Source organism: Diplotaxodon limnothrissa, linkage group LG5 (genome assembly GCF_057381915.1).
Source record: "Diplotaxodon limnothrissa isolate DT_005_m linkage group LG5, D_limnothrissa_male_GT1.1, whole genome shotgun sequence".
NCBI classification, from domain to species: domain Eukaryota; kingdom Metazoa; phylum Chordata; class Actinopteri; order Cichliformes; family Cichlidae; genus Diplotaxodon; species Diplotaxodon limnothrissa.
The window spans coordinates 892,132-918,421 of record NC_140600.1 but is presented as its reverse complement, the minus strand read 5'-3'; the positions used below and the strand labels follow the sequence as shown (position 1 = coordinate 918,421).

Here is a 26,290-nt window from a genome sequence, read left to right as displayed (position 1 = left end):
CACGCAGCAATAGGACAGACACACAATCCATTTATCTCTGTCTCAAACACACACACGTGTACTCAAAGCCTCGATTTGTTCATATTTCATCTGTTGTGTTTTTATCTTCAGCGTTTTCAGTGTTGCTGCATTTACACCAAAAATGTTTCCATTGATGAATCAGATTGATTTGAATGTGTTTCATCCATACAAATCCCTCCCTGGTGGTCACATGACTCTATAACATAACAGGAGTCATGTGACAAGAGTTTCATGCTGTAAAATGTCAAAATGGTTGAATGTGGTGGAGTAAAAATGTGAGATATCAACTACTTTTCTTCAATATGAAATGTTTGCAGGGCCTGACAGGAAGTGGACGGACGCTCTGATCACTTCCTGTTTGCTGAAGTGGGTTTTCAGTTGTTTAGAAACCAAAGGCTTGTTTTAAAAGACAGTTTAAATGGGACTGAGGGAATGACGTGTTTGTAGTTTATATCCAACAACATCAAGCAGTTTAATCAAAGAGTTCCTGTTACTAACAGCTCACCTCTCTGCAGCAGACACAGGCTGGACTTTAAAATAAATGGGAAGAACTTTAGACCCGTCACTCTGTAAGGACACACAGCTGGGTGGAGGTCCAGGCAGGTTCCTGTGAATAATGATGCAGCAGTGATGTGAGTGCTGAGCTGTGACATGGAGAAGAGTCATGGACAGTTAGAGATGGTCATCTCACCTCTGAGCTTTGGTCTGGCTCTCATGTTCCCCACACAGAGTGCTTTTAGAGGGAGGGGCTCCCTCCTCTCTGTCCTCACACTGATCCATGCTGCTCAATTCAGCTCACACACACTTTCTACCTGCAGAGGAAACACAAATCATTCATGTGCACATCAGCTGAAATCCTCCTTTCATCATGTGTGCTGTCCAAATATCAGCTGCTTCTTTCCTGCTTCATCTCAGTGTCAGCTGGATGCAGTCAGACAGCAGTGTGAGGCAGAGGAAGCTGCCATCAGCTGCTCTGCTATCAGTCCACTAGATGGAGCCTGAAGCACACACGATGCATTCACTGACACACACTGCTTCACTGTGACTGGAAGCTTCAGTCAGTCCAACACGTGTGAACAACATTTTAAACATTTCAGCTGATCCAGGATTCAAAGAGGATCAGCAGAGTTAAAGCTTCACACTAATTCTTGCTGCTGAGTTTGCAGAGAACTGCACACACACTGATTCACTGCTAATGAGAAGCTTCTTCCATCCAGTAATTCATCATCCATCAGCTCTGCTGCTGCTCTCAGTCCTGGACTCTGATCACAAACTAAAAGCAGCTTTTTAACTCGTGTCTGTAAGAACTCTTAGCGTTAGCTTAGCGTTAGCTTAGCGTTAGCATGCTGTGTGGCTAGCTTAGCGTCAGAGCTCTGCAGGTGTCTCGTGTGTAAATATTAATCGCAGTGACAGTAAAGGAGGTAAAGGGCTGTGACGTCATCACGTACGCTGCGTCCTCTGTGGGCTCTGAGTGAACTCAAAGTACAAACTACAAGTACACAAACACGAACGTAGCTCAGAGTGGCGGACACACTCGGCCTCGTTGGTCCAGCTGTGAGTCCGTTACCGTGAACTATGGAGCGGCAGATTTGTGCTGAACTAAGCTGCACACAGCTGATGTTAGCCAGGAAACATTACACACTGACTTTAATGGAGAGACCGGAAATACAAACACACACAGTTTGTTGTGTGAAGAAATCAAACACGAGCTGAACAAACAGTAAAGTTCCTAAAGACAAACTGTTAAAGAAGGAAACAAAGCAAACTTACAGTTTCTTCACACACCAACAACAAGCTCCACTCCACACCTGGACACTAAACACGGACACACAGGTGAGCTGCTTCCTGGAAGGAGGCGGGGCTCCACCTGAAACTCAGCACAGGTGGGAGGGGCTCAGCTCTGTGTGTGCTGATGTGTTAACTTTAAAAATATGCCGTCTGACTGCTCAGACTGAGTCAGAGTAAAGTTCACATGCTGACGTGTGGAGACATGAAACCTTGTTGTAGCTGCAGGTGTGAACACACTGATCCCAGATCAGCTCTGCTGTATTTGTAACATGAACATTTCTGCTGCAAAGCTTCAAATGTTCAGCATGTTTCTCTGTTTCCAGTCTATAGATCCAGTCACACTTTCTACCTTCACCTGTGCAGTAAAGACTGAGAGCAGAGCTGAAACCAAGCGTCCAATCAGTGAGCAGCATCAACACCTGAGCTTCATTCAGACTCTGTTATTGAAGATGTTGTTGGTACAAAGTTCATCTGCTGCTCACATGAATCCATGAAAGATTTATTTCACTGAATGTTTCTTCAAAGCTCATTTCAACCTGTTGAAGTCATGAATGAAAGCGCAGACTGAGAGTGGATCACATGATGTTTGAGGTGTGTCATGTGACATGTTCAGTATTGTCACACATGTCTAGATTGTCCCTGATATCATAACTGCTCAAACACTGATGATTATATTTGAAGAATTATTACTGATGGCAGCAAAGTTTGAATGGAGCTCTCTGTCTGTGCTGATTTGTCGCCCTCTGGAGGTCAAAGCACAAACTGCATGATGTCACTGTAACCACCACAGTGACAGGAAGTGTTTTTATGACTGAAACACTGAAATGATGCTAACGGCTGTCGTTAGGCTCACTGACAGCAGTGCTGATGTGTTCATGTCAAACACTGGCTCAGGTCAGACTCCTTCATCCTTCTCCAGCGTGAGGCCGCCCTCAGACCCACAGGAGCTCTGACCTTTGACCTCCTGACCCTAACCATTTTAGTCTTGTTGCATCTGCAAATCCATCCAAACTGTAGCCGAGCAAAAGAAGCTGGAAGTTGTTCTATGAATGATGTTGTTGAAGGAGCTTGGAAAGAAAAGCGTCTGGACTTCTTTAAGTTGCTTGAAGAGGGACATGGACGTCTTAACGCCCACTCACATTCTGGGACATTTGATCACAGGAAATCACATGATAGGGTGGGGCTAGATCTCACAATGGGTTCACCCAAAACCTTGGCTGATTGAGACCCACACCCGTTCTCACACCGTGGCTCGTGTGATTAGGTAGAGGATCAACAGGGGCTCCGTGTCCCTGAATTTAAACTGAATCTAAACACACCGTGCACAATGCCAAGTTAGATAATGGTTAAAAGAACAAGATAAGAATAAATAAAAAGATAAAATAAGGATAAGAAATAACTTAAAAAAATAAAATAAAAAGATAAATAACTGCAAATAAGTACAAATAAGTAACTGAAGACACGTGTGGTCTGCAGATGTCGATGTACATGGATGTACATGGAGTTTAATGTGCAAAATGAACTTAGTGTGCAAAGTGACCTGATGTGCAAACTGCAGTTTGAGGTCGGTCAGCTGTTCAGGAGTCTGATAGCAGTGGGGAAGATGGAGTTGTTGAGTCTGGATGTTCTACATTTCACACTTCTGAACCTTCGTCTCGAGGGCAGAGGTGTGTCTCTCCTCTGGACTCTGTGATGGTAGCTGCTCTGCAGAGAGGGCAGCGGGGTCCTGATGATCTTCTCCACAGTTGTTATCACTCTCTGCAGGCGTTTGCGGTTTGCAGTAGTGCTGCCGTACCATGCAGTGATGCAGCTGTCAGGCTGCTCTCCACAGTGCAGCTGTAGAACCTGCTGAGGATCTTGGCCAACATACCAAATTTCCTCAGCCTCCTCAGGAAATACAGCAGCTGCTGAGCCTTCTTGACCAGTCCCTCACTGACTCAAACTCCTTCAGTGACACTTGCAGCCTTGCAGATTAGTTTGCTGATCCTGATGCATCTCTGGAGCTGATGCTGTCCCCCAGCAGACAACAACAACATAGATGCTCTCACTAGTCCACTTTACCCTCTAATCACATCTCTGACATCTGCAGGTTGCTCCATAGAGACTCTTGTGCAATGCCAGGTGTTTGTGTTTGTCTGTAGGTACACATTAGATATGACCATAGACGCACACACACAAGTGAACACAGCAGCACAGATGGTTTCCACCTGCTTCCCTCTTTCTTCACACAACTGTGAGGATGATGAAGAGGTTTCAGGACGAGGTGGTCAGCAAGCACAGGATAAAGCAGGGCCATGAAACTCTCTGGTGCAGCAGATGTTTAATCAGACTCAGCTTTAGGCTTCTTTTCCCACCTGGCAGCAAAGTAACAGCTTCACTAATGTGAACAGTCACAATGTTAAACGTTTCTATATCTTCATATATTTTTATCTGTTGATGCTGCAGAATAAAGTCTGTTAACAGAGTGCAGGATGTGTAGAGCAGGTCCAGCTCTCCCTTTACTGTGTCCACTTTCATCAGCCCCTGTGAAGTGACACAGAGTGCATGTGTGTCTGTCAGCTGTTGTTTGTTGTGAAGGATGGAACAAATGAACACACACTTTTAGAGAAATCTGAAAAAGCAACACGTGCTTGGGCTCCTTCTGTGCTCGTCTTCATTAATGCTGATCTTTCTTTCCTGTTTGTTCTTTGGCACAAGCTTCAATCTTTTCTCCCAGGGCTCCTTCACACTTAGAAACACACCTACATTCATTTATACACAAACATCATGAAACAAAGGCTTTGTAAAAGAGGACATGAGATCCTCTCTGAACAGCACATTCATATCAAACACAGGACTGAACAGGATATACTGAGTCTGTGCTGTTTTCATTGTTACTTGCTGAGTATTTTTCCAGTGTTTGAAATGTGACTCAAGTCTGATTCTTCTACTGTGTGTGAACTCTAAGCAGCTGCATTAAACAGCTGCTTTTCAAACCAGGCTCAATCCTATGACTCTGTGAATGTAAACTTTTGTCACCTGCATGAATAACAATCCTTGATCTAGTCAGGACTGCAGTGCTCCTGTGATCCCAGCTTATAGATGGAGGCTAGCATGAGAGGCTCAGCAGCTAAAGCAGCACACCTGGGTCTCCCAGCCTATTAAAAGCAGCCCTTTGCTTCACCTGCTTCACTAAACATTATTGTTATTATTTAAGCAGAGTGGTGTGATTCATGTAGGCATTGCTGTGTGACAGGAGGACTTTTCTTGAAACAGCTCGTGTGACGTGAGCTGACGTAAAAACAGTGATGTTAGCTTGATTCTCTTGGCTAAAACTATTTTAAAAAGAGGGTCAATCATGCAAATCTGCCAATAGAAGCCAAAGTTACAGCCCCTCAGAGTTTAAAGAGAAAAGGCCCGTTTCCAACACTCGGTTGTGCAAAGGGAAACAGGCCCACAGTGCCTGAGTGTGTGGGTAATTCTTCAAATAATATTCAAAAGCAAACATTTTTAAGCATGTAAATAAAATTCAATCATTTCTGCTCTTCAATACCTAAGAAATGAAAACTGGCAGATGGTCCCAAAATGTGAAACGCCTGGCTATCTGTGCATTTAGTGCTGCAAGTTTTCACTGTTTACCTTCAGAAGCATAAATCTCTGCACAGATAATGTTCATATGTGGATTCCTGGTTTTCTGCAGTTAATTGTGACCCAAAGCGTATTTTTAAAGTGGTTCCAGGCAATAAAGTCTAAAAATAAATACATCTACTTCCTTTTTCTGTGTTCCAGCCTCAGTGACTCTGACACAGTGCTGTAATATTTACACCTCTGATGAAAGCAGAGTTTGTAGTTGCAGAAATACTCGACTCATTTTGGGCATTTACGAGCAGGAACCTCAGAAAGCCCCTCGCTGCTTCACTGGTTAAGAAGCAAAGCAAACATTAGTTCACAGTGATGTTAATTAAGGCCCAAAGTTTAGGAACGAACGTCAGCACTTCACTAATGAATGTAATGCTGATTCATGTGCTTGTTTTGTAATGTGCATGTTGTGCGTTGCTATTTCCCATATTCTTTGGCACTGATAGATGAAGAGTCTCAGGCAGGACCGAGGCTGCCAGCTGCTGACAGTGAGCAGGGAGAGAGCAGCAGAAGCTGGGCAAGAGCACCTTCAGCCCCCTTCATCAGTCAGAAATCATTTGGGTGTCTGTGTGAAATGTCTGATTTTTAAAATCTTTTTGTAGACATATTTATTAAATGTTTAACAATTATATAGAAGAAAGACAATGTAAAGAACAAAACATGACAAAACCAAAATGAGTTGAAGTTATGAACTGTTTCTGAGAGACAAATAACACCAGGATCCTTTTTGTGTAGCTGACAGCTGGTAACTGTGCAGGGGCGGGTCTAGCAAAGTGTTGCCAGGGGGGCAGGTAGGGCATTAACAGGGAGAGGGGGGCACAAAGAAATACTTTTCTTTCTTATTCTCATTTAAATGTCTCACTTTTAATAAATAATTATCTGAATCTTACAACAAACGTTTTCATCTGATGTAAAATGTATAGAAATCCATTATTGTACATAGTCATTTTTTAGGGTCCCATCATAATTTCTTCAGAAGTAAGTACTGCATATGATGCCAGTGTTTCCCACATTTTCTGCACCAGTACTGTGTGTAAAATGCATCAAAAAGTCAGTTTGATTCTTTCTCAGCTGTCTTTCTGTCTCCTTTCACTTTTTAAAGGTTGCCATGTTAGAAAACATATTTTGCCCTGCCGTGCTGTTTATTGATGTGGCAAATGAAAGGTTTATGAAAACATATCTAAATCTGTCATCAGTAATCAGCAATGATCATGTCTCACCTCTAGTCTCTGTCTTAATGTCAGGTTTCCACCGTGTGTTGTAGATGTTCAGGAGGTTAACTCGACCAACAGTCTACTTCCTGTTTAGAATACCAGGACAGGGAGGATGGTGCAGGTTTAAGTTTATTAGACTGATGCATGTATACCAACAAGACAGCGTCCATCACTGTGACAACAGCGTTTGTTTTCATTCAAAGGCTTCATGGTTTTTCCTTTAATACCTGGGGGGCCGGTCTCCAGTCAAAATGCCCGGGACCATTTTTTGTCCCAGTCCAGCCCTGGTGTCAGATCTGCATGCAGTGTCAATGAGACGATCAACAACAGATCAGACAAAACACTCAGGCGGACACTCCTCTGTAGAAGGAAACATGGAGAGTGTGAGGTAATCAGTGCACAACATCACTTTGTATTTCAGGCTGTTTTTATATAGAACTTCAGCACCAATGTAAAAGTTCTGGTTTTAGGAAGATGAAGAACATTTTCAGGAAGGATGCCGTCTGCAAGCAGAGCTGCTTGAACCTCAGCGCTGAGGTCCAGACTACTTCCTGTGAAGCCACGTGATGTAAATCTGCTGCTGTAACTTCACAGTTTACTGAAGCTAAATGCAACGTTACCATATAATCTGTTTTCAACAAAGGTTTCACTCCGTCCGGTGTTGATGGAATGATTCAGGCCGTACTCGTCAGGCTTCCCGTCGACCACACGCATTTCAGTCACAAACCCCGTGACTGACAACAAGGGAAACAGCAGAAGAAAAGATGTGAAAAATACTGGATGATGATGATGGAGGATTAACCGCGGTGGCTAAACTGTTTCCTGTCTTTGTGGGCGTACTCACAGGGAAGTTTCCAGGCACGTCAGTCTTGGTGGCTAAAGTCTCCATTTTCCAACATGTATCGCTACAGGTGCAAAGACACAACATTAATCATCAGTGTAAATATTTTAATGCTGTCCAAACGGTGTTTGCTTTGTCTGTCCTCTCGCACTCACAGAGGAAACGAGGACGCCACCTTCAACCCATCTTCAGTTGGCTCAACCATGGCCGGACTTCCTGTTGGCTTTGTGACAGCAAACCACTTGAAATGAGAGCAAACTGCAGTCAAGCACCACTTACAGCAACCTGTGGACACGCAAATGGAAAGCACTGAGAATCATACAGAAGCATAAGAGCTGTTTATTGTAACACGTGTGTGTGTGTGTGTGTGTGTGTGTGTGTGTGTGTGTGTGTGTGCACATTAATAACACACTGATGTATGTTAGTTTGATTTATGCTATATCTGAGAAAACAACTGCAGAATTTTACATCAAAGTTTCCAAAGCTGATGTTTTGTTGTTCACTCTGTTTTATATTCATATAGTTTGTTGTTTTTAAATCAGTGGACAAAATAAATATTATCACACAAAATCCAGGGTGAAACATAACCAAATAACCTAAATGGTGAAGTCATTATAGAAGTACATGTTGCAAAGGTCAGCCTCCTGTATAGACTGCTAAACTGTCTGGGGGGGCCCTGCCTGTCCTCGTTGGATAAGCTCCACCCCTTTTCCATAAGACGGAGACATTTGTATGAAAATAGATGGGCAGTAAAATAAAAAATAAAAAATATTATGGATGACTCTGTAAATCAAAGTCCGCCTGAGGCAGAAGCAGAAACCATGAGGAGCACAGCACCACTCCCAGAAGGGCACGAAGTGAAGCCATAGCTGCTGAAGAGTGAAGACGTGATGATGGAGGAGATCACAGATGAAGATCTGCTGCCTGCTGACTCTTTATATAGAAGAGTGAGACTATCTCCCCACCAGCAGCTGCACTTATACAAACCCCAGGTGCTGGGATGGCTTTGAACATGTGACATTTTCTGCAAACACATGGACAGTTTCATAAGCACAAAGATTATTCCTGCAGCGGCAGAATCGTATCCACTGTGTGAGAGGTGAACGTCAGACAGTTCTTAGAAAATGTAGTTTCTCTTTAAGCTTTTAACGTCTCTTTTACCCCCATTTGTCTAAAACTACTTGACAGCCCTTCATGTCAGAGGTTTATTACCTGTGCAGGATGGAGCACATGGTCTCAGTCAGGCTGGACACGATCACTCCTACAGGAAGTAAATGTGATTTTATTTCACCTGTGAAATGATGAAAAACAGCAGAATAGCTCACGCTAACAAACGGGTGTTGAAATGTTTCATTTTCTGCTGTTTCACAGGTCAAAAAGGGCGTCGAAGCAAACTGAAGCTGAGCTGCTGCTGCTGTTGTAGTGCAGCATCTGCTGTGTGCTTCATCAGAGAACCTTCTGTACACAGCAGACAGAGGCTGCTGCCACTGAAGTCCATCTGCTAGAGAGCTTTAAACACTGGTTATTGAAGTGGCTTTGATGATACTGATACACAGTCTTTGCTGCTGTCACAGGACAGGGATCCACCAGGGAGTAGTTGTCAGGATAAAGAGCCTTCGCTTCTCTAAATATAAACTGGATACTTGTAGGAAACTTTGGGAAGCAGCATTTTTCCTCATATCGTCTAAACTGAAGTTAGCTCAGGTGCTTCTTCCATACTTGCTCTGCAGAAAGCCAAAGAGTTTGGAGCTCTGCAAACATTTGCAGCACAGCTGGATGTTTGTAACTTTGGTCACCTCTGTATCATCCCTCAGATTCTTTCTGCACAGCTTTGAAACCATGACAGCACGAGTGATGCTGAGGAGACGTCCAGTTTAAACAGACCTTTATTCCTGGAACACAAACACATGAAGTGATGCTGCTAAAGAAGAACATTTAATCGCACTAATGAATCAAGCATCTGTTTGTCTGTCAGTCTGTCAACAGTTCCTCTGATCGACTTCAGACTTGGTGGGTATTTTGTTTTTGCAGCGGTCAAAGTCGATCAGCGTGTTGCTTTGTCTGCTGTAAATCTGCCTGTACAAAGGGAAACATGCATGTTTTAGATGCAAACTCACAACATGGCTGCATTTTTGTGATTATGTGTATTTTATATTGATTTATTCTATTATGTTTTGTATATGAATCTTTACAAGTGTGTCGATACAAAGGCTTGATTAAAACAAAGGTCTCAGCTGTGCTGTTAGGGATGCTCTCATATTTGTTTCAAATGTAATAAATCAAAGGATTTCAGGCTTTTCATCCTTTTTATTTGTTTGGTTCTAACAGCAGCTGGATAAAAACATGCAGGTGATGAATATAATTGTGTGATATTATGAGCATTGTGAATAAAGAAAGAGCAGAGATAGTAAAAAGGAAACAGGTGATGGACGTGAGATTTTCAGAACAAAAGCTCCTCAGTGAGACGATCACCTGGACACAAGGTCAGGCAGCTGGGACTCATCTAGAGAGCAAAATGGAAAAGTGATCTGTGCAGAACATCACTGTTGATTGCAGTTATTTACATCAGACTTCTTCTCTGAGATAAGAGCACCGTTTCTGGGAAAGATGACAGTATTTCCAGGCTGGATGCTGTTTGCAGGGAGAACTGAATGAAAGTCTCCTGCACCTCAGCGCTGAGGTCCACACCTGTGAACACAGATGAGGTCAATCTGCTGCAGCACGTAGAGCTTTACTGATCAGCAGGTTCAAAGGATTCAGCAGAGCGTAGAGTCAGAGCTAAATGCCACATCACCATAGAGTTTGTTAACAACAGCTTTCTTTGCCCTTTGTCTCGATGGACTGAATCAGGGATACTCGTCATACTTCACCTCAACCACGTCACTGAGAGACCCCAGCCTGACACAGCAGCAGAGATGATGAAAGCAGAAACAGCAAACAGATGCTTCAGTTGTGTTTCTCTGTGTGTGTGCGCTCACGCCCACTTGTGTGTGTGAACTTTCCACGTACCTCAGCTTGTTTCTCCAACATGAGCCATCAGGGCTGAAAAACATCACTAACACATGAATTCTTTCTCTTTTTGTTATCACCTGTGATCATGTGTCTCATGTTTCTGTCATTCACCAGTTCTTGTATAGTTACGTGTAACTAGACTTCTGTGGGACGTAAATGATTGTTTTGTATGCAGATCTGTACAAAGGATGGAAACACTTGATTACAAAGGAGATCTCAGCTGTGTTGTTATGGATGGACTTCAACGTATTTGTTAAAAAAGAGAATAAAGCAAAGTGTTTTAGCTGTTTGGGAGTTTTTGTTTGATTCCATTCAGTTTTATTTCTATGGAGTCAAATAATAAGAAAGGCTCTAGAACAGCCCTGAGTTTGTCCAGGTGACACTCCTCTGAAGAACAAAGACAAAGAGGAAGAAGGGGACTCGTTTTCAAGTCTTGTTTCTTTCAAAATAAAAGCTGAAATGTTTTGGAAGCATGATAATATTTCAGCCAGGATGCCGTCTCCAAGGAGACCTGCACCTCAGCGCTGAGCTCCACATCACGCCCTGTGAAAGCACAGATATAAATCTGCTGCAGTGAGAAGAACTTTACCCAACACAAGTGTAGAAGTAGACATTTGACTTTACCTACAACCTGTTAACAACAAAGCTTTCATTGCCTCTGTTGTTGATGTCATGTAGGACTAATCATACTTCACATCAGCCATGCACACGTCAGAGGATCTCCAGGCTCTCAGTAATAAAGCCAAGCAGATGATGTGAACATAGCAATAGTAAAACATGCATCATAATCAGCCGTATGTGTCGACTATGTGGCACCTCAGTCTTGTTGGCATGAAGAAAAGTTGTGTAACATGTAGCATAAGGGCTGCAAAGACATCATGTAGACAGCAGTCGTCTGTTAGTCGTAACGTATCTCCTGTTAAAGAGTTAAATGTGCGTTCTCCATCTCTGTCCTCTCACAGCTCGCCGTACACCAACTCCAGCTGTGGTAACCATGGCTGTGCCCATCAACACGCTGAAGCTGAGACGCCACCCGTCACTATGGCGACTCCAATAGGGTTACCTGTCAGCTGTGGACGCATGAAAGGAAAACAGCAGAAACACAGACATGTTTACTGGAACATTTCCTATTGACAGCTTTATGGAAAAGTGGGTTTAAACACTTTTCTATGTTTTATTTTGTTTATTTATGGATTTATTGTGAAAGGAATTTCAAAGTTTTAATTTGACCTTTCCCCTGTTTTTCATACAGACTGGAGACGAATGGATGGTGCTTTCTTTGTTTGTCTAAAGATAATGAATAAAACTCTACAGACATCTTAAACCACCCTCGTTTCTATATATTTTGTTATATAAATGGAAAGTATATAAGACACAAACTGAGCTTATATGATACTAAGGACCCTGGAGGTCAGTCCACCTTTATAATTCAGCACAGCCTGGAGTCTTGGTCTTTTCTTGGATGTTGGTTCCCTTTGTTTCCATCCTCTGTTAAGATGTTTCAGTAATGTTGAGGTCTGGGGAGGCCAATCCATGGCTGACGTCCTGTGATGCTGCATTAGCAGTTTGTTCATAGTGAAAAATGAAGCCACTGCCAATCAGACATTTGCACAGTGGATCAACTTCTGATGGTACTGTCCTGAATTCCACACCTATAATATGTTTGCATGTACTGATGAATATGTGCAGCTGATTTTCAGTCCAGTTCCTGTGTGACAGACGCCAGTCTTTCTGCCTGTGTCCTTCCTTAACAATAGAGCCATCCTTCCACTGAGACTGTTTCTGATGAGGCTTCACTGAGCAGTAGATGGATCCCTCAGCTCATCTAATCGTCCTATTTCTAACACATGACTGTCAGAAACTGTTAATCTGCTGCAGCTCTTTAACTCCTCCACTTCTTTTTTTGTAATCTCTTAGTTTCCTCATCTTTTAAGGTGGCACTGCACACCAGATCCAAAGTCAACATGCTGTTATATAATGGAGTTGAACCTGTAATGGAGTTTGATTTAAACCAATCAGCAATTAAGTGAATGATGATGAGCAAAGATGGTGGAGGTGGTGGATGAAGACCCGGACAGCTGTGGTTGGCTCCTCGTATAGAGCAGAGTGAGGTTGTGTTTGCACATTATTATAAAACCATGTTCACCATATATTTTAGCTGCAGACAATAACATGATTTCTTTGCTGTGGTGATTTTATTCCACTTTGGTAAAATGGAAAACCATCATTTCTTGCTGTAATTCACACATTATTCCAAGAGCCTCAACACGAGCCTTGTAGTCCGACCATATATAGACAAATCAATAGTTGTGTTTGTAACAGCTCACGAACATGAATCGTTCCACATTACTTTAAAATCATTGCAAACTAAACTGGAATAAATGAGTGTTTATATATAGTTTTGTCTCAGCTGTTCATACACAGTGTTTCAGTTCTTATCAGAGTCCCACCGTCTCACTGTGGTGAACCTTTAGCTCTGTTGGAAGCGTGTTGTTAGACCAGGTTTCCCTCATTTAAAAATAATCTCTCATTAGAAATGGACATGATGTCTAAGACATAGAAATGCTTATTATGGGTTCACTTGATGTCACTGAAAAGATGCACATGGGTAACGTGCAGGCCGTCCAGCTCCGAGGTTTATCTCCTCACCTCGAGTCTGCGACACTCTCTCCGTGTCCTCTCAGATAAGGGCGCGCACATTTCTGCACCATCTTCTAAATTACAAAGAGCGATTCACAAAACAGAAGCTCACAAAACACTCATCACAAACCAAAAATGGCTCCACTGAGCGTCAAACTGTCACCAGAATTTACTGATAATCTAAAGACTCACAGAACTCATTTTGTCTCATTGTGTCTTAGTTTGAGACATAAGTGCATGATCATAATACTGTGTAGTTAGATGAGACAGAGCTGATGCTTGCTCTTAATTATCCTCTTCATGTTTCCCGAGCCTCAGCAGTGGAAGCTGCCATGGATAGAAAGACTATGACTCATCTTAAATCTCAAATCTTTGTCTCCAAAGAGCTGCTGATGTGTCCGATATGATCCACAAGCTTAAACTAGGATTATTATGGCGTTATTTTTGTGCCACTATTCTGAGCGCACGTAAAAAAAAATTGAGCGCACATAAAAAAAAATTGCAGGTGCAAGTGTTGCATTTTGAGGAGAAATTTATTTTGAGCTTACAAAAGCTGAATTTGAGTGAACAAAATTCATTGCTGCGTGCAAAAAACGTATTTCAGTGTTTGCGCTTATCCATATACACACACAATAGCACCCCCTCTCGCTCAGTTTTTTCATTTGCGCTTGCTCGCAATGTGTTGCTTGCGCTCACAACATTCTCTGCTTCGTACGCTCAACTCTCTGTACACCGTTATAAGTGTGCCACAAAACCAACCAATCACAGACTTGGTTTCAAAAATTCTGATTGGCTCTTACGGTCTCCAATCAGCTCGCTAGCTACTGCTGTCCGGAAACACTGTCCGAAATGTAGCTAAATCCAGCTAAAATCTCTTAACCCCCAATTTGCGGATAATATCTTTAATCATTTTATTTTAAAATATATTATTTTTTAAGACTATTGTTGGTGTAGTAGAATGTAGTTGCATCATACAACCATGCCAACTGACTAATTTTTCCAAATTATACTTGAGTAGCTCTCTTTTATGTCGTCGAATACTGAATAGCAGCACGAAAAGAGCATGTCCCGGCCACATGTAAGTAATATAAAATCATTTTGTTAATTATTATTCGCTTGATAACTGACGTTAGCTAATTTGCAAACTATGCAAACTTGAAAAATGATGTACCTCATGTAGTTTGTTTTATGGGTTGTTTATTTTTGTCTGAGATACATCATTTCATTGTACTTGTCCATGTTCCTTGCTGCTTTTAACAGGACATACTGAGACAGCAAATGATGCATAGACTCCTCTCTAAACTGGAAGCTGCTTTAAACCAACAACCACTAAATCTGGATTATTTGGAGTTCTTGACTCGTCATGAGCTTGTTCTGTTTGAATCTTTCTCTCAGCAAATAGGCGGTCTGTCAGAGATTACAGAGGCTCTACAAAACGTTCATCATCTGGTTCAGTGTGAAATTAACATCAGCTCTGTGGCCATTATTGAACTGGAAACAGAAGTTGGTCTGGGACCTGGCCACCCCAAAATCGTACTAGAGAGAGAAAGACTCAAGAATTTGTTGGACATTCAGCTGCCAGTCAGCTGCATTGCTAAATGTCTTGGTGTTTCAAGAAGAACAATCTACAGGAGGATGCAAGAAATTGACTTGTCTGTGAGAGGAACATACAGCACAATGAATGACCAAGAGCTGGACAACATCATATCGGCTATCAAAAATCAGATGCCAAATGCTGGCTATCGAATGGTTCAAGGACATTTGGTTTCTATGGGTCTCCGTGTTCAGTGGTGGAGAATGATGGCCTCCATGCATCGAGTTGATGCTGTAGGGATCTTCAAACGGATCACAGAACTAGGCTGTGTTGTGCGAAGAAGCTACTCGGTGCGAGGCCCTCTCTCCCTGGTCCACATAGACACAAATCACAAGCTAATAAGGTAAAATACCCACTTATATAGCTCTAACACAAGTTGGGCAGAAAGATGCACGTTATACTTTAAATCTGCTTTAATCAACCTTATCTGATAGGTCTTTCAGTGTATTTATAATATTTTAAAAAGCACTTGATAGAGTAATATTAAGTAAAAGGAATACAGGATGTGTAACAAAACCAGCAATATTGTTAATTGTAAATTTTCTTGAGCAGTTATTTACACTTTGTATATCGATATTTTCCATGATAACAAGCCTATCAACACATAATATGTTAAGTGCTCCAGAAAACTTAAAAAAAAATCATGACAAGAGAACTAAAATATTTAGTCTCATTGAACTTATAAACATATAAAAATGTTGGTATTATTTTCAGCACACCTGACAAGTGTCCAGTTTAAGTCAGTGGCAAGTGTGCATACTGAAAAATTTATTTTCAATGTCTTACATGTTCTGCAAATCAAGCCTTAGTGAGATTGTTTTCCCTCTGAAACAGGTACAATGTTGTGATCTTTGGTGGAGTGGATGGCTACTCAAGGAAGGTAAAAGTGTAACTGTTATGTAGAATATTTGGTAGTTTTGAAATGAGAGCTTTATTAGGTTGTTTTTTTATGAACATCAATTATTCAGCAAGCCAACATAGTGGACGATTTGCAATTATTATTTTTTTAAATTTCTAATCAGTTCTTTACCAAAAAAGGTTAAACTAAAAGGCCATTTTCATTTTTTGATAAGTACTACCAATATTGATGTATAGACTACTCAAGCTTTGAATTATGGTTATGAACATAGAACCGTACAATATTCCTTGAACACTTATTATGAAACTGCATTATTAACTGAAAAACTATACATGATCTGAAACCAGATCTTTAATTTTCCATTTGTTTTTACTGCAGGTCCTGTACTTGGATGCAGCAACTAACAACAGGGCAAAAACTGCATTCTCATTTTTCCTGAGATCAGCCCAGCTTCACGGCTTGCCATCAAGGTTTTATGCCCTGATTTAATTTATATGCTAGCAACAAGTATCATTAAAGAAAACTTTAAAAATTCCTTAAAAATGTATTTTTATCATAGGGTTAGGGCAGATCAAGGAGTAGAAAACCTGGACATTGCACATTTCATGTTTGCCACAAGAGGAACAGGGAGAGCGAGTTTCATATCTGGAAAGAGTGTCCACAATCAGAGGTTAGTCTTTTGATGTTTTTTATATTATTATTGACTGCATGGGTAGATTGTTGTAGCAGTTCTGATATTGATTTGAAGCATGAAATACCTGAAATCCAAATTCAAATGTATTTACAGAGTAGAACGACTTTGGCGTGATGTCTGGATTGCAGTCACTAGCAAGTACCATGATATTCTTCACTCACTCGAGGAGGATGGCCTGCTTGACATTTCAGATGTCATTCATCTTTTTGGTGTCCACTACATCTTTGTCCCTCGACTCCGAGCAGATCTTGTCACCTTTGTTGGAGGATGGAATAATCATCCCCTCAGGACAGAAGGTGGTCTCACTCCTGAACAGCTCTGGTGTATGGGACATCTACAAGAGCTGGACGAGGGCGAGAGACTTGAGGTACCAGCTCATAATCTGATTTTTTTTTTTTTTTTTAATTTAAATGTTGAATTTCAAAATTTTAGTTAGCAGTTAACTCTGCTCTTCTGAAATTAACAAATTAAAACACTTGCAGCACATCTGGGAGATGCTTCTGGTGATTTTATACATTCTTGCTTATCAATTACCACCAGTGTTGGTCAAGTTACTTGAAAAAAGTAATCAGTAACTAATTACTGATTACTCCCCCCAAAAAGTAATCCCGTTACTTTACTGATTACTTATTTTCAAAAGTAATTAATTACTTAGTTACTTAGTTACTTAGTTACTTTTTAAAAACACGATTTACAACCTGAAGAGGTGATAAAGTGATAGATCTTTCAGCCCAATTCTACTTTTTCTACATAATCCATCATACAAAATGTAATCAAATGGAAAAGTCTCTTTTTTAAAACTTGTTTTATTAGTTTTAATCTTTTAGCTTTATGCATCAAGCAAAAATTTAATTATATGCAACATTCTCTGACTGGAGGAAATTAGTTTAACATTTAAACCTATTTTCTACACATTCCAGCACATAAAATAAAATATTTTTTGTGTTTTCACTCACTCTTTCAAACAGATGCAAGTAAAACACAGCAGAAAATAAATAAAGTCAAAGACTCAGCGGTCCTTTTGCTCTATTTTCACCTGTAAAGCAGGAGCAGGGTAGGCGGAGGTTTACCCTGGTGCAGGTGTGCCGCGGTCAGTGGAAGAATCCGCGAGTTTCTCTGTGAGTTTCCCATTACGTCGTAGCTACTCGGTGCTTGTTGGAAGTTTAGGGGTTTTTTCGCTGTAAAAAGAAGTTTTCTTCCCACGCACAGCGGACACTAATGTTTTTGTCACTTTTTATGGAATCAAACTCAAAGTAAGGTCAGTACTTCCACGCTTTAAACGCTGCACGCTCATACTCTCTCCCGCACTCGATATATTATCCATTGTTGATCTGCACACAGCTGCTGTCACCAACGTCGCACTTGCTTACGTCACTGTCATGAGACGTTCTCGCAAAAAATCACGGTTTTAGTAACGCAGTAACGCAGCGTTACTACGGGAAAGTAACGGTAATCTAATTACCGATTTTGCAATAGTAATCCCTTACTTTACTCGTTACTTGAAAAAAGTAATCAGATTACAGTAACGCGTTACAAGTAACGCGTTACTGCCCATCTCTGATTACCACTAATCTAAATTACAGTAAGAAGAACATGAAAACAAAGGCATTCTTTTTAAATTGTTGTATTTTAATGGAAAAAACGCTTACACAAAATAACATTCCTCCCAAAAGTACCTATTCTGGAATAATGACCATTATATATGTTTGTGGATTTGAAGGAGCTTCGGGATCCAGGCATTGACTGGGAGAGTGCTGTACTGCAAGAAGAATCTAACAGCACAGTTGTGGTTCCTGAAGTTGAATGCCCACTGGATGAGGAAACCCTGGAGGGGCTTCAGAGAACTATTAATCCCTTGGAACATTCTGAGTCACACGGTCGTGACCTGTACATACAATTCTTGCTACAGGTGTCAAACCAACAGTGACACTTAACATGGACGTGAAAGTCAACGTTCTTTTAAGTTCTCAAATACTGGATTTCTTTGCTAAAACATTCAGATTACAAGTAGAAAAGCAAACAAAGCACTTGCTTATTATCTATCAACGTAGGACCCTACACAAAGTTTTGAAGTCTTGTCATTTTCATGAAACGGCTACGAACATCTTAACAGCTAATGTTTACAAACATTTTTACTCATTTAGTTTCCAAATTACAAGACAACAATGTGTTAAACTCTGTGGAATCCACCACCATATTTAACTGCTGCACTCATTATGGTTTTAAACACTGTGTAAGTGTCCAGATGCTGCACTGGAAAAGTCACAGTACAAGTGCATGCACTCACAACTGGGTAACAAATGGAGTGATCTCCCAGCCGCTCCTTACATTCATGGTCAAACTTGCATGTTATTTTGAAATGTCTCTTTTCATCAGGAAGGATGGGAACATGGGACTGGCCGGTCATCCACTGGAGCACATGGTGGACAGCAAGAGACTCTGATTTTTCACCACCTGTGTTTCCATCTGTGATGTTTGAAAATGTTTCTGAAGTCTTTTCTAAATAAAAAGCAATCTGGATTACAATGTTTTAAATTAACAACTAAGAATACTTTCTAGTGCCCTGCATGTTAAAGCAAAAATATTTAACAGATGCATACGGTATATATACAATACTATAGGTATATACAGCTAATACTATATAGTACCTGATACTTCAATCTCCTGCAAGAAATCTTGCAAAAAATTTATGATCTTCCTCTCAGTTCTCTCCCTAGATGTCCCTTTTTCACTGAAATGTGGTTGGCAGCTCATCATAATGAAATCAGCGTCTGGCTGTAAATAAGGAAATAAAGTAGATTATATTATAGATATATTGTTCATTCAAAACTAATAAATAAATACAGGATAACTACAGTACAGATAAGTGGACTGTGTTTGGATCAGACTGAAGCTGCTATGTTAATACTTACTTTGAGGATTTTCCCAGGAACAAACAAACTGTGGCAAGCTTCAGGATTTACAGCCATCAGCTTCACAAGACCATACAGTTCCATGCCCTTTCGGAGCTGCTGTAGCATTGGAATCAGTCTTGTTGTAGAGTGTAAGACAATAGCACTTAAAAATAAAAATAAAAAAACAAAAAGAAAAACTAGTTGGGGGGGGGGGGGGGGGGGTTAATGATCTCTCTGATTTTTTCTCCCTTACCGGATCATGCTTTCCTTACTATCCATCTTTATCTGGTTTGTGTATCCACAGCTGACAATTTCATCAGCCCACATCATCAGAGACTGTATGTCTGCTGCATCTTCAACCTGGAAATGTATAATGTGAAAGAGGAAATACAGAAGGTTAAAAGTGTTTAAAAACACCATACTCATAATATATCATGTGCCAGAGCTAAACCAGGTGCTCACTTTGCGGATGAGCAGGGAAGATTCCACATCTGCAACATCCTCCTTAGACAGACAGCTGAAATCAACCTCTCCTGAGCAGAGGAAATTGTAGCACCATTCTTTGAAAAAGGCAGGAGATGGGCCTCCTTGGGCGAGGCTGACTGCAATTATTTCACCAACAGTTCTGTGTAGACAAATGATTATAATTCATTTTCAGGTAACATTTACAAAAATATCGGATGCGTATTAAATGTAATACACAAAGCTCGTATGTAACCAACCTGAAGTTTTCATTATCAAGATCGGTCAGAGAATACTTGGGGTTTTTGCCCTTGTTCTCAAGTCCTTCAAAGAATCTGCTTTCAATACCTGAAATCATGTCTTTCATACAAAAAATATCCGCATTTTTAAGTTATCCATTATTTATTGACACTAGGACAAAACAGGTAATAGGCAACTCACCACTCAAAAACTCTTTCCTAAGTGCTCCTGTATCCACGCCTGCCTCTCCTATGAAAACCACCCTAAGAACACTGGTGGGAGATGCAGCTTTTTTTCTCTGCCACTGGAGAATGCCTCTGTCTGGAAGGTCTTCTCTGTCCACACACAACTTAAATTCTGTTGTGGTGTCGACTTGTTGTTCAAGGCAACGCAATACATCTTCCACGCTTAACAAAAACAGGGTAGAAAACATCCTAAGCTCTCAAAGAAAAATAATCATCTTTAGATTAAAAGAGGCTACCACATTAAACGTGATTAGAAATTATTGCAGCATGTTCTGTGCAACAACCTTTAACAATAATTTAAAGTAGTGTGATCATAAAATGTTTTATATGAAATTAAACCCCAGGTATTGTGTAAAAGATCTTACACATAATTTTAACAAATGGTTCTGCATAATAGTGTGTATATGAACTATAATAGAGCAAAAAGTACCTGTCTGTTGTGCATACTGAAGTTTGAGCTGGTGTCCCTGTAGTTTGGTCATTTTCTTCAGGCACCATGCATTGAAAGCTGATGACAAAACAAAGTTTAAAAAAAAATAAAATAAAAATACATATGTTTGCGTGGACTGTTACTGATTAACATTTTTTCATAAACGGCTGAAAAAAGATTACCTATCCCCACACAGACTCGCATGGACTGTGATCTCATCTTCAGGAAAATCCTTAGTGCATATTGGACAAATAACCTACAATTCCAAAAATGGGTACATGTTAGGCATAGTGGGAAAAAGATCATTACCGATACAAAATTCATTGTAGTTACTATGGTTTTTAGTAATGTGCTAGGTTTACCTTGCATTTGCTTTTCACAATGCATAACTCCGATTCCTGCTGAATCAAAAAACAGTAATTGTGATACTATATTATTTAATCAAAATTGCTCATTTTGATTTCATCAAAATTGTCTCACCTCATCATCAGTCTCATCAGGAGAGAATTTTCCTTTGCACATATTGATGTGTACTGCAAGCATCTGCAGAGGCATAACTTCATTACACTGGTAACATATCTTCTTTGGCATCTTTGAAAAGTGCTGTGAGTCGGGAGGTAGAGGAGATGTGTCTAATGTTTCCTGAAGAGGTACTATGTAAAAAGTGGATTTGCCACCTCCTGACACAGCTTTCAGTGTTTTGACAGAATATCCTTCTGTTTCAGGTGGAATTACAGTGAGCTTTCGTCGACCACTGCCACCTTTATTGACAGAAAAATAGCATAAACAATCAAGCAGCAAAAGTATCAACTACATAATCATAATGCAGTATGAGCACGCAAGAATGCCAAAAAAATACATAAAAACTGAATTAACAACAAACCTGTTGCCTTATGTAAGAGCCATTCTCCACAAAGATATTCCATTTTTGGAAAGGTTTCTTCCAGAAGTCTAGAAATCTTAGTTAAAAACACCGTTAAGCAGAATGGAACACTAAATGGACTGTGGCATATGATTCAGGCTAAATGTGTCTGCCAATGACTGATTTTAATACTGACTACACAAACTTACCTCTGCATGGTCACCATCTTCTGGAAGAGACACTGTTTGTCTCCCCATGCCAGCTTGTAGGAGTTCAAGCTCCTCAGCTGGCAAAGGTGTGTAGGATGTGTTTTTTGACAGCAAATAAAAACTGAGGCCTGTGGTCTTACTGCCTGCCTTAACAAGCTGCTTAGTAGATGTTAAACATCTCTTTTTACCACGGCTCAAGTGTGATTTGAAATATCCTGGAAATGATCTGTGGGATGAAAATGCATGAGTTTAAAAAATGCAGTGTTGCATAACATAAGGGTTATTGTTTAATAAAGTTATTAAATATGACATCAGTCCTTAATAGCACATTTTAATTTAAAAATCAATGTTGATAAATCCACAAACCAAATAACTTTAACAGAAAAGATTGCAAAAAGTTAAAATAAAAAAAACACACAAAAAAAGCAAAAACCTTGTCATCTCTTGCTGGATAGTCAGATTTCTAGGCTCCGGCTGCCCACTCTCTGTTGGCCTCCCTGAAGGATTTGTGGATATGTTGTTAAGCAGCAAAGACACCAGATTTCTTACTGCTGACTCAACTGCACCATTACCCTAAAAAACATGATTAGGATACACTGCCTCAGTAAGACAACTACGCTGGTAATTACCCATAAGGCTAGCTTAAACTCTACAGCTGCATCTGTAACTACAATTTCACAGCATATTAAACAGAAAGGACAGCAAATTACTAAATTCACACAAAAAAAATTAAACTCACCTGATACTGTGGTGTAGTATTATTGGAGCCATTGTTTGATTCTGCCATCTCTTCTTTAGCTGCAGAGTAAATCAAAAATCCCTCTATCTGCAAGAAGCGAGGCTGAGTGGACAGTGTTTCCGGACAGCAGTAACTAGCGAGCTGATTGGAGACCGTAAGAGCCAATCAGAATTTTTGAAACCAAGTCTGTGATTGGTTGGTTTTGTGGCACACTTATAACGGTGTACAGAGAGTTGAGCGTACGAAGCAGAGAATGTTGTGAGCGCAAGCAACACATTGCGAGCAAGCGCAAATGAAAAAACTGAGCGAGAGGGGGTGCTATTGTGTGTGTATATGGATAAGCGCAAACACTGAAATACGTTTTTTGCACGCAGCAATGAATTTTGTTCACTCAAATTCAGCTTTTGTAAGCTCAAAATAAATTTCTCCTCAAAATGCAACACTTGCACCTGCAATTTTTTTTTACGTGCGCTCAATTTTTTTTTACGTGCGCTCAGAATAGTGGCACAAAAATAACGCCATAGATTATAAGTGTGTGCAGTGATGTGTGTGAAACCTCTGAGGACTCACACGTGTGTGCTTCAGCCCACACACACATATGAAGCACTGCGACCTCACACAGAAGTGTTTTACACATCCAACCTGAATCCTGATCATTTCTACAGTTTATTAAGTTCAGCTTCACCTGAACATCAGTGATGAAGCTGCTCTGACTCCATCACAGCTCACAGCTGTTGGAACGAGTCAAACAATGAAGAAGGTTCAGAAACAGCTGATGATTTTACAGAAACATGATGCAAACATGAAAATGGACACATGATTTTTTATTAACAGACACTGTTTATGTTTCACTGTGCATGACGTCATCAACACTGACACCAGGGGGCGCTCATCAGCAGCCTGAGGAACTGTGATAATGGGGGGAGACGCAGTGTTGTGTGTACTGCAGTCGGACAGAAGGAAAAACTTCCTCCTGAAAACATTTTCATCCTTCCCAAAAGTGTTTGAGTCAAATGTTACAAATATATAAATACAATAAAACACAGGGTCTTACATAAAATTAGTGATGCAGTTGTGCACTGAGCACCTTTCCAATGTTCCTTCCTCAGATGAGTCCAGCTGCTGAACACATTAACATCTGTATGTAAATGTAGCCGAGAACCAACCTGAGCACTGCTGGGAAAATACAAAGGCAACCATCAAAGTGCTGTATTATCTTATTTATTCTGAATGTTGACTTAGATCCACACCACGATTTATGAAACTATAGAACTAAAATAACAACAATCGTCTGCTTCTTTAAAATTTCTTTCATTACATCAAACCAGTGAAAACTGAAAAAAACAAAGAGCTGTTAGCATGTTTAGACCAACTTTGAGACAGAGACTGTAAAGTTCTGCACTTTAAATCCTGCCTGTGTTCCTGCAAATGATTCACACTGAAAGTATCTTAGTTTAGTATTGAGTGAGCCACAAAGCAGCCTGATAGCTTTAAAACAGGAAAAGTAAATGAAATTGACAGTTTCAGTGTAGCTGGATCTATTATTGGGGGGTCATGGCCCCCGTAACCCCGCCTGGTCCTGAGGTCAAATCCACCATCTTTGTTTCAGAGCTTCATGTTCTCCCGTGTTTGTGTGCGTCCTCTCCGGTACTCCGGCTTCCTCCCACAGTCCAAACACATGCAGTTAGTGGGGTCAGGTTAGCTGTGAGTGGTTGTGTCTCTGTGTTATTCCACCTTAATCAATGACTTCCTGTTAGCATGAAGTGCTTCTGTAGGACTGATGTCATTTTCATGGTTGGATCATTTAAATGAAGCTGGACTCAGATGCAGTAAATAAGCTGATTGATCATTAATGAATAAAGCTGGTCAAACACATCACGTGGACACATGTGATTGTGTGTTGTAGTATTGATCCCAATGCTGGTATCAGTCCTGGATCAATAACACTGGATGGATGCGTTCAGCATGGAGCCCTGAGCTGTGTTACAGACAAACATGGAAACTGACAGGTCTGTGTCATTCACAGTCTGTAACACTTCTAAACAACAGAGGCTGACCCAAGTGCCTCAGAGCCAGGCACGCTCACATCACAGCTCTCTAAATAAGCCAGTTTCAAAATAAGAGCTGAAAGCTGTGTTTGCTTGTGTTAGCTTATTATTGTGGAGACTAACATTCAGTGATCATGTGTTCAGACTCATAATGATTACTCTCAGAAATCCTCATCTTTGTATTTACTGTGTGTTGGATCAATAACTGAGATTCATGGTATCACACAGCTGTGCTGCTGCTGATGTCAGCACATCTGGAACAATACGAGGTATCTGCTACCAGACTGAGCAGGACGTGAGACCTGTGGACTGTTTAAAGCTGTCCCTCCACAGCTCACTCAGACCTGATCCACACCTCAGTGATATTCTCTGACTTCCTCAGTAGAGACAGAAACCATTCAGATCTGGGACCATCAGCTGACTGATGATGTCACACAGACTGTGTTTTTCAGGAACAGTGATTCTGATGTGAGCCTGCTAGCTGACAGCAGACCTGATGAAAGCACATGTTCACATCTGTGAGGACAGACTGGACTCTTTGACTGCACCTTGGTTCTCCTCAGAGGTCTGTACAGGAGCATGTCCACCCCCACTGAAGATCTCAGTCACTGTGAAACATAGAAAGCTGCTTGTGTGGCCTCTGCCTCACATGTAGATACAGCTACAGGTTTCTCTGTCAGTCAGACTGAAACAGTGTCCTGATGCTGCATCATTCAGCTCTGTGCCCCAGTCAGCATCACTGGGAGCTACCAGTGTTTCTGCCCTTTTCCTGTAACACTACACTCAGCACAGGCTCAGCTGGTATCCAGTGTTGGACTTTGGCTTCAGCTGCTGTGATAGATCCTCTAACATAGATCAGCTCTGCTACATGTTGTTAGATAAGTGCAGCTGCTGTCATGTCCTGATGTTTCTCTGGCTCAGCAGCTTCTCCATCAGAGGTTCACATGGAGCTGATCCAGTATCTCCAGTAACTGTGTTCTGTGCCTCACTGGTTCATCCTTCTGTCTGTGTGACGTCAGTCAGATGTTGAAGTTAAGCTCTGCAATCTTCACTGTGTCACAGAGTTTAGTGAGTCCCGTTATTCACAGTATCAATCAGATCATCAGAGAACAGCTGATCAGCAATCAGTGGTGCCAACAGCGCCTCCTGTGGTGAGAGGATGCAATAATGCAATGTAGCATTTTTCCACTCAACACTTGCAGTCATGGAAACTGTCTGTTGGATCTGTGTGACGTTGCTTTCTTGGTTAGAGTTCCTCACAAACGTCCAGATGATTCTTCTAATGAGGCGTCGACCATGTTTGCAGCTCTTTGGAAGAAAACGTCGCCCTTTGCCATCCTTACTTTTCTTTGACTTCTTCAAATGCAGCTGAACTCCAGCTGGTATTTTCTTGGACTTTGCAGCTGTTTCTGGTCATCAGTTCATTCCTGCAAACCTCTGAAGCTGAACAACAATGATGCTGCATTGCTGGCTGATCCCAAAAGGTTGATTCTGTTCATCTGGACGTTTTCAGAAACGTTTGCTCACTGATCAGGTGACTTCTTCAGTCTCAGCTGACTGCAGCTTTACAACCTTACAAACAGCACATTTGCACAATGACTGAAAGCAGCAGCACCTGATATATATGATACTAATATAATACATATACATATATAATCCATACTAATGATGAAGGAACTGAGCTCACAGTCCATTGTTCATTCAGTGAACTACTCAGTTTATTTTGGGCCTCAGAAATGCTCACTCTGTTTGTACATCACTGTCAGCAATAGACTCATTCTGCTGTGTGGACAGGAACACATGTGACATCACTTCCTGTTTGTTTGGGACTGAAGAGGAAGAAGTTTACAAGGAATCATTTAGAAGAGTTTCAAACATCA

General features: G+C 40.9%; 4 protein-coding genes across 5 annotated transcripts in view; 1 reads left to right on the top strand and 3 right to left on the bottom strand.

The window, feature by feature from the left end:
* LOC146631409 (NACHT, LRR and PYD domains-containing protein 3-like) overlaps nt 1-801 on the bottom strand; it is a 66,390-nt gene extending 65,589 nt beyond the window's left edge. Inside the window, exons 1-2 of the mRNA XM_085352933.1 lie at nt 713-801; nt 527-628 (exon numbers count right to left, since the gene is read on the bottom strand). Of these exons, the coding sequence (XP_085209059.1) occupies nt 527-628; nt 713-801 (191 nt within the window). The remainder of the gene's footprint in view (nt 1-526; nt 629-712) is intronic.
* Nucleotides 802-6,948: 6,147 nt separating this feature from the next.
* LOC146631408 (lipocalin-like) lies at nt 6,949-8,483 on the bottom strand. Its single transcript, XM_085353661.1, has 5 exons — nt 8,265-8,483; nt 7,638-7,767; nt 7,458-7,546; nt 7,262-7,375; nt 6,949-7,001 (listed from the first exon to the last, which is right to left on the bottom strand). Exons 1-5 carry the CDS (start codon nt 8,347-8,349, stop codon nt 6,973-6,975), a joined length of 447 nt encoding a protein of 148 aa, XP_085209787.1. The 5' UTR covers nt 8,350-8,483; the 3' UTR covers nt 6,949-6,972.
* Nucleotides 8,484-14,093: 5,610 nt separating this feature from the next.
* Nucleotides 14,094-18,260, top strand: LOC146631407 (uncharacterized). The gene is made up of 7 exons (XM_085353659.1): nt 14,094-14,212; nt 14,395-15,071; nt 15,563-15,608; nt 15,966-16,057; nt 16,147-16,257; nt 16,375-16,648; nt 18,002-18,260. Exons 1-7 carry the CDS (start codon nt 14,198-14,200, stop codon nt 18,206-18,208), a joined length of 1,422 nt encoding a protein of 473 aa, XP_085209785.1. The 5' UTR covers nt 14,094-14,197; the 3' UTR covers nt 18,209-18,260.
* A 191-nt stretch (nt 18,261-18,451) lies between these two features.
* LOC146631406 (G2/M phase-specific E3 ubiquitin-protein ligase-like) lies at nt 18,452-22,453 on the bottom strand. 2 transcript variants are annotated; one of them, XM_085353657.1, is made up of 15 exons: nt 22,363-22,453; nt 22,057-22,196; nt 21,624-21,849; nt 21,436-21,511; nt 21,033-21,313; nt 20,915-20,953; nt 20,735-20,808; nt 20,553-20,630; nt 20,079-20,284; nt 19,898-19,997; nt 19,638-19,800; nt 19,429-19,535; nt 19,194-19,338; nt 18,930-19,056; nt 18,452-18,780 (listed from the first exon to the last, which is right to left on the bottom strand). In XM_085353657.1, the coding sequence occupies exons 1-15, from the start codon at nt 22,408-22,410 to the stop codon at nt 18,452-18,454; spliced, it is 2,139 nt and encodes a 712-aa protein (XP_085209783.1). In that variant the 5' UTR covers nt 22,411-22,453. The 2 variants fall into 2 exon arrangements, with proteins under 2 accessions (XP_085209783.1, XP_085209784.1); XM_085353658.1 differs by lacking the exons at nt 21,436-21,511; nt 21,624-21,849; nt 22,057-22,196; nt 22,363-22,453 and having other exon boundaries at nt 20,915-20,950; nt 21,033-21,191.
* Between the last annotated feature and the right edge of the window lie 3,837 nt (nt 22,454-26,290).

Bases quoted from the DNA above. Each gene is read 5' to 3' on its own strand.
- LOC146631406 (XM_085353657.1), bottom strand. From the start codon at position 22,410: ATGGCAGAATCAAACAATGGCTCCAATAATACTACACCACAGTATCAG. The intron at 20,631-20,734 runs GTAATCTTTTTT...TTTTGTCATCAG, and splicing joins GCGAGTCTGTGTGGGGATAG to CTTTCAATGCATGGTGCCTG. The intron at 18,781-18,929 runs GTACTATATAGT...CTTTTTATTTAG, and splicing joins GCAGGAGATTGAAGTATCAG to AAAAGACTTCAGAAACATTT.
- LOC146631408 (XM_085353661.1), bottom strand. From the start codon at position 8,349: ATGGCTTCACTTCGTGCCCTTCTGGGAGTGGTGCTGTGCTCCTCATGG. The intron at 7,547-7,637 runs GTGAGTGCGAGA...TTGCACCTGTAG, and splicing joins GTGGCGTCCTCGTTTCCTCT to CGATACATGTTGGAAAATGG. The intron at 7,002-7,261 runs GTAACGTTGCAT...TTCCTTCTACAG, and splicing joins TGTTGAAAACAGATTATATG to AGGAGTGTCCGCCTGAGTGT.
- LOC146631407 (XM_085353659.1), top strand. The intron at 15,072-15,562 runs GTAAAATACCCA...CCTCTGAAACAG, and splicing joins ACAAATCACAAGCTAATAAG to GTACAATGTTGTGATCTTTG. The intron at 16,649-18,001 runs GTACCAGCTCAT...GTGGATTTGAAG, and splicing joins ACGAGGGCGAGAGACTTGAG to GAGCTTCGGGATCCAGGCAT.